The sequence below is a fragment of the Electrophorus electricus genome, chromosome 15, assembly GCF_013358815.1.
Source record: "Electrophorus electricus isolate fEleEle1 chromosome 15, fEleEle1.pri, whole genome shotgun sequence".
NCBI classification, from domain to species: domain Eukaryota; kingdom Metazoa; phylum Chordata; class Actinopteri; order Gymnotiformes; family Gymnotidae; genus Electrophorus; species Electrophorus electricus.
The window spans coordinates 13,736,611-13,751,716 of NC_049549.1; the positions used below are offsets into that span (position 1 = coordinate 13,736,611).

Below are 15,106 nucleotides of genomic sequence, written 5' to 3' on the forward strand. Positions count from 1 at the left end.
AGCACGGCCATGTTCCAATCAAATCAGCCCGTCCTCCAGATATATTGGTGAGTCAGCAATCTTGTAAAACAAGTTGTGTGTATATGTATCTACGAGTAGGATGCTGTAGTAATAAAATACTACACTGTAGAAAAACATGTGTCCCTCTCCCTTAACAGAGCATTAAAAGGCAGTTTATATATATATATATATATATATATATATATATATATATATATATATATATATATATATATATATATATATATATGTGTGTGTGTGTGTGTGTGTGTGTGTGTGTGTGTGTGTGTGTGTGTGTGTGTGTGTGATAAAATCCATGTGCATATGTAATCCTTGTTATTACAGTTTTTGACATATATCCATACATATAAATATAAACACAATTACAGAAATAAATAAATGTTTAATTAAATTATGGAAATCCTTACTAGGTTATTAATATATTTTAAAAAGCACTATATAAATGTATTATTATTATTTACTTTCACTACCTGTGTAATATTTATATAATGTAACACTAAATCGTCTCTAACATGTAGCTATAGCATTCAAGTATTATGACCAGTGTGTTTTAACTGCACATCACCCCAAACAAATATCGTAGTCATCTTCCTGAGGGAGCGTGTAGTTTGTAATGGCCTGTTACAAGTTCATTTAAGCAAGTTCATTTAAACGTTTTGGCTCTTAACACATACCAAACCTTTGGCTTTTTTGAAATGATGATATCAAGAATAGAGTCATATGTACATGGAAAAAAAACCTGAATTGTTTGTACTTTGCAGATCTTTTGAAAGGTTTCAGAATTCCAAGAGGAATGTAATTTCTATGCATTTTCCACACACGCAAGCGCACAGACTAGCCAGCGCGTTTAATTTTTACCTCTGTTTGGTACGGGCTACATAAGTATGACAAACTCATTCATTCATTCAGCAATGTGCACTTGCCACTTTAAGCTCCAGAGAGTTGAGAGGCCAACGATGCGTCTTTCAGCCGCTTTAATGAATCATATTTGACACTTTCGGTGTACTTCTAGTGTTCGAATGGCTATATTCGATCGCTGCCGTTGCCTTTCCGTGTACGTTTGTGCATGAGGCCATCATGTCCTTTCTCCCTGTCCCTCCGGCAGAGCTGCAGAGGGAAGGCAGCATCGAGACGCTCAGCAACAGCTCCGGATCCGCCAGCGGCAGCATTCCGCGCAACTTCGAAGGCTACCGGTCCCCTCTTCCCACCAACGAGGGACAGCCCCTCAGCCTCTACCCCGGGGGCTTCCCCTAACACGTCCTCCTCCCACCCTGTCCCATTATGGACTAACCTCTTTTCTCCAGCTATGCCTGGACCGTCGCTGTGGTATGCAACGTTGATGTTACCTTCCACCAAACCAGCCGCCCAGTGATGAAGATTGAAAAGCTTTTCGAATCGGCCGTCGCATTTAAGACACCACCTGTACGCAGGTGTTCACTAAATAAGTTTCTGGATTTGGACTTTGATTAGAAACATGTCGTTTAGTGTGATACAGTCTGTGTGAGGCAGAGTATGAATGAAAGAGAATGATGCAGAGAGAAGGCTTCTGCAGACGTGATGTATGTTGCTTTAAGGCTGTTTGGAATGTTATTTTGCCTTCTCAGCTAGATGCATGTCACAAAATGTGTGTGTGTGTGTGTGTGTCTATCAATCATACAGTAGCTTCATGTATGTGTTTTTTTTTATTCATCAACCAAAGCTGAGGTGTCTCGGTATGATTTATTTGATTACAGTCATAGTTTCAAAGTTGTTAAAGAATCCGGATTATGTTCCATTTCAATGTATAACTGCATTTACATTGAGTATATTTACAATGCTTGTTTATGAAAAAAAAAAAGTCCTTTGAAGACATTTCTGGACAGAATATTTTGAATCTATTTTAATAGATATTTACTGTTAATAATTTTAAACCTAAATTTGCTTAAATTTGTTGCCATTGACTCATATATTTAGTTGTGCTCTAATGATACTTAATGGTTACACATATCTCTCAATATTTCTTTGTATATTTAATTCTGATTTTAACCCATTAAGGGTGCATGTGCGTGTGTGTGTTTGTGTGTGTCTTACATTTCCCTTTTAAACTTAGTGGTAAATACAAGGTTTATCACTTACTTGAGAAGGGACATTGCTTTAGAATTATTTCCATGTTTTAAGATATGCTTTGTGAATGTTGAGAGAATGTTGTCTGGCCAGTTCTCGGCTCAAACCCTCATTATCCGAGCGACTCTTAAGTGGTCCGAGATGTCTAGCCAGCGCTCCCTGCCTGTAGGAATATGTTTAGAAGGAGGTGATGATGGTACAGCAGGCCTTATTTGTCCTTCTCAGTGTGCACATGCTCTCGTACTGTTAATATATGCTTTCGTCTTTATGGCTTACAAGGGATGCGTTTCCTTAGACTGGACTGGACGGGCAATGTTGCACAGAAGTGGAAGTGGAGTGGAGCTGCAGGGACATTAGGGGAGTGCGCTGTATCATCTCAGCTCAGCCTGCAGTTCCATGAAAGTGAGCATGGCTGCCCTGGGCAGAGTAGTGCATGTGGCCAGCCTGAGGCGTGTCCGACCAGGGAGCCTCTCGCTGAATGATTTACAAGGGGGCAAATCTGGCATGACTGTATTTCCTGTGAATGCACTGCACATGCTTTTTATGGACTGTAATACGCTTTTGTAAAACACCCAGTTTATCCTGTTGTTGAATATAAATCCATGCAGTTGAAATTGTCAAATGCACATTGGTTCGTGTCAGTGTACTTGAAATGGTTTGCAGTTAAGTGTCAATACCTTGGACACGATAAAGAATGAAATCTTTTAGTTTTTAAAACCAGAGGCTAAAGGCAAGGTTCAGTCTAGATAAGGTGCATGTTCAGTTACATGTACGTGACTAAACTTCAAAAGGTAAATACGGTATTCTCTTAGTTCCACATACCTGAGCAGGTGAACTGAAGTGATTCAGAGCTCCCTCATTTTCATGTGTACTTCTGTTTTAACCATCAGGTTGTGTTCTGATTCACCTTAACTGCACACCAGGTAGCTTGCAATGAAACATTTCAGAGTTCCAGTCAAATTGATCTTTTAATAGTAAATAATTACGTGAAGTCACGAATGAGTCATACATTGTACTGACTGAGTTGTGTCAGTATTATGGCTAAAAATAAACCATTGATGAGAGGAGCTGCAGCAGTGCGCTTTCTCGTGAAGGTCTGATTCATATAGTGCAGGCATATTTACAAGACTTACCCCATCAGCCTCTAAACAGGCAGAACCACACACAAAGCCTTTAGTGCTCCTCACAGAGACCTTTATTGGAGGGAAATCACATATTGGCATCTGACACATGCAGTAACAGGAATGTAAAAAGGGAGTTTGCCTGTCAATGGTTGCACTAAATTGCTGTGAGGTAACATGAGAGATTTAGCTAGGTTTTTATATTGCCTACCTCAGAGCAAATAATTTTTCATGTGTTATAGTTTTATGTCTTGGCAAATCTTAACTGTGTCATGTGTTTAAAGAACCCGAGGAAAGAAATGATAAATGATGACACGGGCTTTTGCTCAGAAAGCTGTAGACTTCTACTGAGGTCTAGAGGAGAAACAGGAAACATCATTTAGACTCTACAGAATTTGAATATTTCCTAATATCTTGTATTTGGTAAAATTAAGCATTGAGCTAAAATTGTAACAGTATTTTTCAAAAAGGGTGAATCTTCATGTAAATTCATATGTATTCTTCTCCTGCTTGCACTATGAGGCCCTCAGTCCTGCTGGTACACCCTGTACACACTGCTGAAGAGGAGCGAGGCTGGGATAGAGGTGACTAAGAAATGTGTTTGAGCTCACGTTCCATGAGATCTCTCCTCAGATGAGCTGTGCCGTTGAATGGATGAGCAGCAGTCCGGCAGGGTCACGCACGCACACAAACAGGCTCCACTGCAGCCAGAACCGCACACACTCGGCTGTTGCTGGACTCGACAATAGCCAGGCAGCACCTGGACGTTGAGTGGCAAAGCTCTTACATACCGAGTTAAATGAAGTTTAACACCTCTGCCAAACTCCTGCCTTTAATTATCAACAGTAGATGGAGCAGATGTTAGTGAGAGGAGGCAGGATTCCTCTCTTCTCACACTGGTCCATGCAGGCTCTGAAGGAGACCTGCCATCCAGGTCTAATACATTTGAGTGACTATTACACATCAGAGTTGCAGAGTTAATCCAGTTGCCTCTCATTAGCTATGGAACTGATACACAAAACACTCAGTAGACTTGTTAAGGCTTGTTGGCATTTGGGAGAGCTTCCAGGATCCAGAGCAGTGCCCCAGTCCTGCACTTCAGGAATCCCAGTGGGAGTGACCCCAATTCAGTAGCCCACTCTGGGCTGGCACGCCTGCTACACCAATCACCTGCCCTTACACCATGCTTCAATTAAGCATGCCAAGTACCAGTTGAAGGGACTACAAAACAGTTTCACTTGAAGTGTTTCACAAACATACAGGCCTCTAGAACAGAGTACATATTAAAAAATGGCTTGTTAATGTTCGCTCTTATCTAAGTATTAACATTTAGTATGACATGAACATATAATTAATTATACATGGTTTTCCTCTCCTATCTGCAGTACTGAATAACTATCGACTATATGGCGTTATATTACTACATAAAAACAGTTATTTCATATGAGCAAATTTGCCAGAAAAGCAAAACAACAAAAAAAAACTACCAGTTAGAAGGGCTCTCATAAAATCGCTGCCGCTGCAAGCTACCCTAAACAAAGCCGTTTGTGTACTGGGGCTGGTAAACTAGCTGACGGTTTCGTTTGAGAAATGTTTAAGATATGAACGCATAACACCTTGGTGGCATAAATGAAAGAAATGGGATCTTTCAAAAAACCTGGACCTCATATAGCCTCTGAAGCACTGTTTAAATTATTCAGTTGTTTTCCGTTGTTAAGCAGACCTGTTGTTATCCTTTTTTTTTTTTTTTTGGCTACTTATTTTGGTTTGGTAAAATCTCTTGCTGTTTAATTGATGCAAACGCTTGAAAACGCTTAGCGCAGTGAAAACCGAAGCTTCCAAATATGCGCTTATCAAGTTACTTCAGATTTACGTCGCACCGGTGAAACTCGGGACTTAAGTGATCCCACAGAAAGGAAATAGTAACAGAGTCCAAATTATTTTAAGTAAAAAGAAAAGGAACAGTGATTCGCATCACTGGACTCGTTTAACACATCTGTCAGTAAGGTTAACGGTGATAGCCTAATCATAATACGGATGGATTTGGTTTGAGAGTATAGGAGGAGACTGTACATTTAACAGCTCTGGTGTGATTTAACCCACATAACACTGAGCTTTTTCTCATGTGAGCTACTGTTTATCAGTTAACCTGAGAAAATACAATGCGTTTAACTTACCTTGACGACAGTTCACAACGAGCAGTTCATCTCCAAACTGGTGGGAGGTGAAAGATGGAGAAAAGTAACTTATACGATACTAGAATTTAACTGAAAGAAGCAGTGGTAAAAGGGAACATGGCGTACGTTTTAAAATGTTACCCCGCTATAAACGACATGTTTAAGATATCTGAATATTTCTGCATTTTTTAGGATTTGTTAGATATAAAATATATATGATCTTATAAGGGCATCGGTGTATTATTAAAACTTACTAACTGATGATCTCTAACATTGTCCATTGTTCGTCGTGCCGTTTTTAAATCTTGTAAATGGCTGAAATTAATTTGCTCAGCTGTAAATATCACGAGTATCAGGTGGCAAATGTGTCAAAAGGATGTTAGAATTATGAAAATTCTGTCATATTTTCTCATGCTGCCAGTATATACTAAATTAATTGACTATTTAATCTACTTGTGTTTCGGTTTTACAACGTTAAGGGATTTAGCCAAATGTGTTGCTAAGTTTGTTTAATTTCTGAAATGTCTACCTAAGCTTCATTTACTAAAGATTAAATAGACTAAACCAAATAGACAGCGAATGACTCGTATGTCTCACAGTGAGAGGCATATATGAGGGCGATATATGAAGATTGTGTGTGTGTGTGTGTGTGTGTGTGTGTGTGTGTGTGTGTGTGTGTGTGTGTGTGTGTGTGTGTGTGTGTGTGTGTGTGAAAAGGACTATGCAGAGCAAATAGAAAGCGAAAGAAACAAGCTGTTAATTAGACGAAATTTTATTTATACTGTGAGGACTGAGACGCAAGAAATGGGTGTATTGCAACAATATTTCTCTTTGTTAAAAGAGGGCTTCGATTAAGGTACAAAAATTTAATTCACAGCAGGTTTATTGATAGCCTATAGCTTATAATATTAGTCTGTATAATATAGTGTATTTAACTTGAAAACATAGAATTTTAACGCAAAGACATTAACATCACTAATTATTACCCTATTGATGTTTCAAGACACTGGCATTATAAAGCCTTGTGGTATTTTTTTCAGTCAAAATATACCATATCATTCTCAGAGAACATTATGAAAACAGGATGCAGTTAGTCACCTGGATGAAATAGGTGATGCGACTTTGTTTTGGAGTTTGCTGATGTGATAGGTCGCACAGCATGACACGAACGTACAGAATCACATGTCCCCAAGGGTAATTAGAGCGCCCCCACCTGTTACCTGCGGGAAAAAGGTGTGACATCAATCAAACGGTTGCCCGTTACCATCAGCAATAATAATAATAATAATAATAATAATAATGAAAACTATAAATCTCATGATTCGATTAAATTAAAGTCTCGTTTAGAGATAGTTGTTCCTCCCTTTGGTGGATATTTTATGGCTATATTTGATAATTTATGGATATTTATGGATACATCTGGCAGAACATCTTTAATCTGTAAAAATATCATCCCACAGGTATAAACCCCTTTATTTTATTTTAGCCACCTACGCCTTTCACTTATCGTAATGGGAAAGTTGTAAGCCTATATCGAGATCCTCTTCTTCTGATAGTTCATATATATATATATATATATATATATATATATATATATATATATATATATATATATATATATATATATACACTTAAAAAGGATTTAATTGCAAATCTTTTATTTATTTATTTTTAGTAAATGTTTTAGGGTCTTTTTTTCGTATACACAACTTGATAATTACAAAGCTCACATGTAATGTATCGGATGCCACATCGCATCACCCAGCCTGTTGCATGTAGTATGAGACATTACATGTTGTATAAGGACAGGGCAAGAGAAATGGGCATAGCTACAAGGTGCGCGCGCGTTGTGGCACTGCGCCTACTAGATTTTGGGTCTGAAAGGTTTTGCCATTTGGTTTTGTTTTCTGCGCAGAGCGCAGCAGAGCTGCTTGGCGTGATTCTGTTTTCTTCGTGCAGTGTCGCAAATCCGCAACCCGAGTACACCCAGATTGAATCGGTTCCATTAATTAGGAATAAGGAAATCGAGGGAATTATGCGCTAGATACGCGCGGACGGGCTGAATAAAGTAATGAGCTGTGCAGAAAGGAGATCGGAGGAGAGCGTGGCCAGGGAGCTGGTGGAGACTCTCGGTATACATGTGACGGGCCGGGGGGGTGGGGGGTGGATGAGGGACTTTGACAGGTCTTAAACGGTCTGGCGCCAATGCTTCAGTCTACTGGCTAAATATAGCAAGAGAGATGATGCAGAGCTGGAGAAGAGATGAAAAGATGAAAAAGTAAAAAGAAACAAAGAAACGCGACCTTTTGATGGCCAATACGAGCCACGGTGTATTGTAATATACATTTACTTCAAGGATACTGGAAATATGTGTCACTCCACGAAAATGTTTTTATACTTTATTATGCAGTCTTCGCTAGGCCTATAATTCTTTACATGCTCTATGACTGAAAGGGCTGTTCACTATATTTTACATGCACTACGACCCTTCTCTAAACCACTTATTTACCTGCTTTAGAGGATTCTAAATATTCAGACACTGCTTTCTAATACGCGACAGTTTTTACGCCTGACAGAGGCACCGCACTACGAAGTTTCCAACATGAGCAACTTCTAAGTCATCTGTGATAATGGCTCAACACTTGATTACATTCTTGTCGGTTTGGATGTGTGTCAGTGAGGATCTAGGCCCTAGGAAAAATAAATCGAACTTAATTGTACTGCCTCTGTTGATGTGATTAGTTCCTTAAGTATATACATGGAAAACCATTATCATCCCCATGTGTGGTTAATCTCTTTCCACTTGAAATCTCCCAGTGTCGAAGTTTAAGCCTGCAGATCAAACACAGACTATTGATTATGCCAGTTCAGCGACTGTAGGCAAAACACTTCACCAGAGAAGGCTGTTTATATGCCCTAATGAACAAATCACAACGGTGCCTTCAAACCCTCCAGCGACTGTACGTCAGAGAGCGTGGAGTAATAACAGGGTCTAATATCACATTGTGATACCTTAAATAACTAAGACGATTCACTCACTAATCGTGCAAAAAGATCAAAAGCAGCAATAGTAGATATTTAGGAACATATTCCCTTAATGTTTTGATGTTTCATAGACTGTCTAGCTGTTATTGTATTATGCGCTTTAAATACAGTTAACTCATATGCAACGGATCACACTACTAATGTGAAATCACCCAGATATCACAATTTTCAAGAGTTTGACCCTTTAAAAAATGTTTCTCTGTTACACTTCTGGGAATACACTTACATTTCACCGGATTCTTTTCACAGATGTACTCTGCAATAAATCCTGCTGGATTTTATTTATTTTATTTTTTTTTGTCTAGTTTGGCCTATTTTTATTGTTGCAATACAACCTTGGCTCTTAACGTCTTCCAAAATACACGTTTTTAGTAACGTTTTAGTTTGGCTAAATATAAACAATTTAATTTTCGACATTAAACATGGTTCCAGTTCACTTTCCCAGTGTATATGGCACCTGTGCTCCTACATTCCTGCATCGCATTGGTATTGTCTTGTATTGTTCGTTTATTTTAGGCTGCATGTCGTTTTTCATTTTTGGTTCGAAATTCTGCCAATCAGCAACAAGTGTCTCAGAGACTCAGAGACACTTCACGTAATGCAACTTTGTAAATAATCCCATACAGCAGGCAATAGCGACGCTCTTTTCAAATGTATTCGTAATAATATATATAAAATCTTACATAAGTCTATTCATTAATATAACATAATTTTCCTTGTCTTTTTGTTCTTATTTTCTTTGACTGTTTTGACAATTTTTTTTCTTTCAGAAAATGCAAGAAAGCGACTATTATTTATCTTTTATCACATTGAATGGATATTGGTACATGTGTAAAGACATATACAAATATAAATATGTGTACAAATATTTCCATTGCACCAGGAAGGCATATATAAAGTAATACACACTGCATAAAGTTTGAATGTGCAACTAAAACTTATTGATGTGTGTAATTGTTACTGGTGTCGAAAGAGTTAATGGCAACGTCGCTTGTTCCAGTATTAGACCGGACTGCAGCACCTTTTGCTTTAAAAGTGTGAAAGGGACAAGATTTCGCATTTACACGAACGATTGCTTGTTGCAGATATCTGACATTAGCTTTTTTAAAAATATATACAGACAGCTGACGAACATCAACATTTTCAGTTATATGCCAAACGATAATTGCCATCACTGACTTTCAGACGAAAAAAAAATACAGCCACTTTTGGCCTCAGATACAAAATACTCGTAGTGCGCTGTTCGAGGTTTTCGGGGTAAATGTGAAGTGACAGGAGACCTTTCTTCTTGTGGTTTGTCAGCCGCCTGGCGCCAAGCGACTGTACAACAGACGATATCAATGCTAATCAAGTCCCCACGAATTTCTTCATCGTAAACACTAGCTTACATTCCGGATCTCAGCACTGGGTCGAACGTAGCCTATACGGTAAATATTTTAGTTATGTAACTATTTAAGGAGTATCTTACTATGTGCAGAATTAAAACCAGATATGAAACCATTACCTTAGTATTTACTTGTGTGGCTACTGTACTCGAGTAGTCTGTAATAAGTGCTGAATTGTGAGACATCGTTTGTTTTCGTGAAGATTGCTGTAGGTTTTGTTAGTGGTGTATTTCTTTTAGTCAGTGTGCCGGGTGCTGATGTCCAGAAATGCAACGCTTATTTCTCTTAAATATTAAATATTTCTCTTAAATATTCTACATCGAAATGTAACCTGCTCGACACGCCATTCCGTAATATCGTTAAAAAAGAAATCGTTAATGTTAAAAAAGAAAACGTTAACAAGAAAAAGGAACTCACCAAAATATCTTTATACTGTCTTTATATTCCTCCCAGTCAGTTCTTCTCTTTTCTGCGGGCTATTTCACATGCGCTCACGGGGCCGCCTTTAAAGTGCCGGTGTCCGGTTTATCGGACACTTTTCTTCTCTCAAAGTTGATATTAAGATGTACGCGAAGTGCATGAATAATCAGACAAAAAAATGAAACGCTGAACTTGTTTTAAAGGATGGTTTGCTAATCTGCGCCAGACCTCTTTAAGTTAGTGGTTCTTCCCCGATTTGTGCGTCAGTCTAGTCTGGGTAACAGCTCAGTGGTTTGGGTGGTCTTACGGGGGGCTGGCAGCTCAGCCTACAGCAAGGCTACTTCAACTATAACGCCAAAAGAATTTCACCTTTGTAAACATGTTTTTTTTTTTTCCCCGGTGGAAAGTATGTTTCTCCTACGCGAAATAAATGTTAGCAGTCAGTGTCTTTTCAGCGGGTCGATAATTCGTATACAATAGATCTTGCAAGTCTCTCGTTGTTTATGGGAATATGATGAATAAATGAGAGCGCAGTTATCAACTTCAGTAATCGTAATTCCTAATTCCCAGTGTAACCGAGGTGAGTTTGATGACCGAAACAAGGTGGCATCGCCTCATCGTAATTATAAAACGCCAGCCGACCGATCTGCTGTCTCCACCGGCTACGGACTGAGGGCTGACCCGGCGCTTGGCTTGGAGACGGGGGTGGGAGTTCCCGATCTTTTCTGTCATTGGTTAATATTTTATTCTGTTGACATGTTTTCTTACTGCTAATGCTTCCGACACCTTCTCGTCCACCCCCTCTCCCCGAGCCTGGTCGGAGCTGTCAAAACCACGCCTATAGAGGCCCACAATTGGTCCAGAAAGCGTAAAATCAGCAATCAAAGGGGCTTGGTTCATTAGTGTTGGGCTAGGAGAAGGGAGGACATGTGAGATAGTCACAGATCTGCAGAAGACGTAGCAGGACCTAAGCCTTGCCGCTCCGCGTCTGTGTCGAGTGATTACGCCTGGATGGGCGACTGCGTCGAAAGAGTCGTCTAGTTTTTATAAGAACGACGGTCGCAGAAACGGAATCCTCAAATCTTCTCTCAAAGTGTGGCTGCGCTCACTTCGACTGGTAATATTAGGAAACTTTCGTGGAAGCAGCCTCTGCGGGGATCGAAGTGGTGGTTCTCCGCCGTCCTGCTCGCTTTAGGCGTCAGTCCGTCGCCCTTTCTCAGAACATACTTCGCACTGTAGTCGAAATTGCCTCACTGCGCTTCTGCCTTCCCTAGCGAGACGACAGTGCATTTATTTGGATACGCGCTGCTTTGAGAGAAGACCTCACTGAATATCAAATTTCCTCCTCGATTTTTTGGATGCACCGATGAGAGATCCAGTTTTTTCAGGGACTGCCATGGCTTACCACCCTTTCCACGCTCACCGGCCCACCGACTTCCCGATGTCAGCTTTTTTAGCGGCCGCTCAACCCTCCCTCTTCCCCGCGTTGGCACTGCCTCCCGGAGCCCTCACTAAGCCGATCCCGGACCACGCTTTGGCCGGAGCCGCCGAGGCAGCGCTTCATCCCGCTTTGAGCCACCATCACCAGGCGGCTCACCTTCGCAGCCTCAAAAGCCTAGAGCCGGAGGAGGAGGTCGAAGACGATCCAAAAGTTACACTGGAAGCAAAGGATCTATGGGACCAGTTCCACAAATTGGGAACAGAGATGGTTATTACAAAATCTGGCAGGTAATGTTCCACGTTACAACTGCTCATGTTTTTATGGGTTCGTGATCTTAACTTGTAGGATTATAATTTATATGTTCCTCACCTGACTTCAAATGTATATATTTAGGCTGCAAGTTAATTTGTGGCGTTTTATTTAATGGAATGATTGACTTCAGATTCTTGGTTTGTTTAGTAGGCCCAACGCAAATTGGGCAAGGTTTAAAACACGCTTGTTGTCTACAGCGCTTCCCATGTTCAAGTTTTTGTTTTATTTAGTGAGATTTTTGTAATATTGGCGAGAGTAAAGTGAGCGTCACACGCGAATATTTTGCACTGATGCCAATATATTCGACGCTTCAGAGCTGATTTTTAAATCTCATATACAAAAATATAATGTAGAATTGATACCACTGGTAAGCATGGTAGGTTTTTTTTAGAAAGAAGCGAATATTAAAAACATTCATGATGGTTTGCTGTTTTAATGTGTAAACATAACAAACATGTTGTAAAACACGCTGTAAGATAAAATAACTCGTAAGAAGAGCCTGGCCCTTTATTGGTCTTCATTTGGAGAGAGAGGTTAGTTCGTTTTCTGTAAACAGGCTGATAGGTCCAGGTCCTGTTGTTAAGCATTTACATCTGTTAAAAGAAGTTAAATGAGCTCAAACACTGTATACCTAAATGTAGGTCAATTGGATATATATATATATATATATATATATATATATATATATATATATATATATATATATATATATATATATATATATATATAATAGAAATGTGTTAATTACTTAATTTTAGTTAATTAACAATTGCCTTTCCTCACAGGAGAATGTTTCCGCCTTTTAAGGTCCGAATAAACGGACTCGATAAAAAAGCCAAGTACATCCTCCTAATGGATATCGTTGCTGCCGATGACTGTCGCTATAAGTTCCACAACTCCCGCTGGATGGTAGCCGGCAAGGCGGACCCGGAGATGCCCAAGCGAATGTACATACATCCGGATAGCCCCGCAACAGGAGAGCAATGGATGGCAAAGCCTGTTGCTTTCCATAAACTGAAGCTGACAAACAACATTTCGGACAAGCATGGATTTGTAAGTGACCTGTAATCGCATGTTAAAATTCTCCTCCAAACAGATGTTTGCGTGCCAGAAGCGCTTTTGTGAGACTGACGGACCTTTTAGAAGTATGGCGTACTAGGCCGTTTGTTTGAGGGGCTGTTGCCAGTGATGTTGCTCTTTTGCCGATAGTAGAATAATGTTATTGTGGTTTCAATATTATCCAAATTTCCTAAACATCCTTATTGTAACGTTTGCTTTCCGTTTTGCCTGTTCTCGCGCAGTCCGAGTGGCCTAGTCACGTTCATGTTATGAATAATGGTGGTATTGAATAATGGTGGTATTGAATAATGGTGGTATTGTCAGTATCGTCTATCCTGAGTTTTTCTTGGCCACGGAAGCATTGCGTCGCGAGTGACAGGCGCCGTGTTCCCGTGTGTTTCAAGAGGTGGAAATAAAAGAAATCAAGTCAAGAGAATGAGACGTTATGTCGTGCTGACGAAAGCGCTGTGTGTCGAAGCTTCATTTTAAAAATGTATTGTTCTAGTCATCCATGTTAAATGCAATGCAGTCTTGAAATGAACAAAAAAAATTGCAACAGTGCTCTCGACCTTATAGCCTATATGTGTTCAAATGTAACCTGCGCTCTGTGCTCTTCCAGTTTTGTTCCATCTCGACTGGAACAAAACTGAACATTAACATGCATGGAATTACCATTTAAGAGCTGTAAAACCAAATGACATAACGTACGTTTCTCACGTCTGTTAATATATATCATAATGCAGAAGAACGGGTTCTATTTATTAATTTTAGGCACACGCCGCCAAACCACTTGAAGATAGTGTGCGTTTACAGGGCCACTGTCATGTGACCCATAACCTCACTGTAATCCAACAACGATCCTGTTTTCACCGTGCTAACGTACTGTAATTATTAGATCATTTATGACTTTATGCCCAGTTTAAAGGGTAAATGAGTCTTTTTTTTTTTTTTTAAAGATTAGGCTGTGGTGAAAATGATCTTTTCCCCTTAGTCATTCATTTCCTTCTCTTTCTTGTTTCCAGACTATACTGAATTCAATGCATAAATACCAACCTAGGTTCCATATCGTGAGGGCCAATGATATTCTGAAGCTTCCCTACAGCACGTTCAGGACGTACGTGTTTCCCGAAACCGAGTTCATTGCTGTCACGGCATATCAAAATGACAAGGTAATCAGTCTAATATTGACATGACCAATTATTTGCAGTGGCATGATTGATCATGCTAATGCAAAGATTTTTTTTGCACTATGCTTAAAAAAACCTGACTTTTCCCTGATCTCTTAATGAATTTAATTTCTTTACTGTCTACACTCTATTACTTCACGTTTTTGTTGCGGATACGGAGATATAGTCTGTTCTCGACAGAAGCACCAATCTGTGAGCATGCACGTCCAGGTGGCCTGTTGACTCGCACAAAGTCCACTCAGCCCGCTGCAGCCTCGGCACTAATATTAATTGGCGTGTGTGTCTGCGGGGCCTGGTGGTCTTGCTGGTGTCGTAAAGTTTATGGCATAGAGTCACAATCGATTAGCAGCCACTCGCGCTCGCGAGTTTGTCCGCGAGCTGCACACTTCGCGTGCCTGCAATCAAGGCACGTCAGTCGCGTGGACTCCCCAAAGGACACGGCAGCGCCCGTGCGAAGGCCCGCGAAAGCGTCACACTCAAAACATCATCCAGCACTTGCATTATTTATTTTTTATTCGTTCCGGGTATGTAAACGTTAATTATTGATGGCGTCATCGTTTGTTCTTTCCTGTTCGCTTCCCTAAGTATTTCTTATGTCTTGTGTCCTGATAGCCTATGGAGGAAAAAAAAAAAACGGTAATTAATCATGCGTGAAATGTTCTCATGGGAGTTATCGATATAACATAACCTTCAATAAATATTATTTAATAATATTCGTGGAAATTCACGGAAGTACCCTTTTAAAGCATTTATTGTGTCCGTAAGAAGGATGATTTAAATAATCATGGGTTTACAAGGAAAGCAAGAAATATATTGCCATGTATTAAAGCATATT

The 15,106-nt window shown here is 39.8% G+C and overlaps 2 protein-coding genes and 1 long non-coding RNA gene across 6 annotated transcripts in view; 2 read left to right on the top strand and 1 right to left on the bottom strand.

Annotated features, from left to right (window-relative positions):
- Window positions 1-2,746, top strand: part of bcas3 (BCAS3 microtubule associated cell migration factor) — a 163,175-nt gene extending 160,429 nt beyond the window's left edge. For all 3 annotated transcript variants that reach the window (XM_035533992.1, XM_035533993.1, XM_035533994.1), the window contains one exon: window positions 1,127-2,746. In XM_035533992.1, the coding sequence (XP_035389885.1) occupies window positions 1,127-1,275 (149 nt within the window). In that variant the 3' untranslated portion in view covers window positions 1,276-2,746. The remainder of the gene's footprint in view (window positions 1-1,126) is intronic.
- A 106-nt stretch (window positions 2,747-2,852) lies between these two features.
- Window positions 2,853-10,951, bottom strand: LOC113569711. 2 transcript variants are annotated; one of them, XR_003409824.2, is made up of 5 exons: window positions 10,270-10,951; window positions 6,521-6,642; window positions 5,423-5,459; window positions 3,857-4,005; window positions 2,853-3,599 (listed from the first exon to the last, which is right to left on the bottom strand). It is a non-coding gene; the product is annotated as an uncharacterized LOC113569711 (long non-coding RNA). The 2 variants fall into 2 exon arrangements; XR_003409823.2 differs by having other exon boundaries at window positions 2,853-4,005; window positions 10,270-10,950.
- Window positions 10,952-11,101: 150 nt separating this feature from the next.
- The window catches only part of tbx2b (T-box transcription factor 2b), an 8,901-nt gene continuing 4,896 nt past the window's right edge, over window positions 11,102-15,106 (top strand). The window contains exons 1-3 of the mRNA XM_026997731.2: window positions 11,102-12,000; window positions 12,811-13,078; window positions 14,107-14,253. Coding sequence (XP_026853532.2) covers window positions 11,639-12,000; window positions 12,811-13,078; window positions 14,107-14,253 — 777 coding nt within the window. The 5' untranslated portion in view covers window positions 11,102-11,638. The remainder of the gene's footprint in view (window positions 12,001-12,810; window positions 13,079-14,106; window positions 14,254-15,106) is intronic.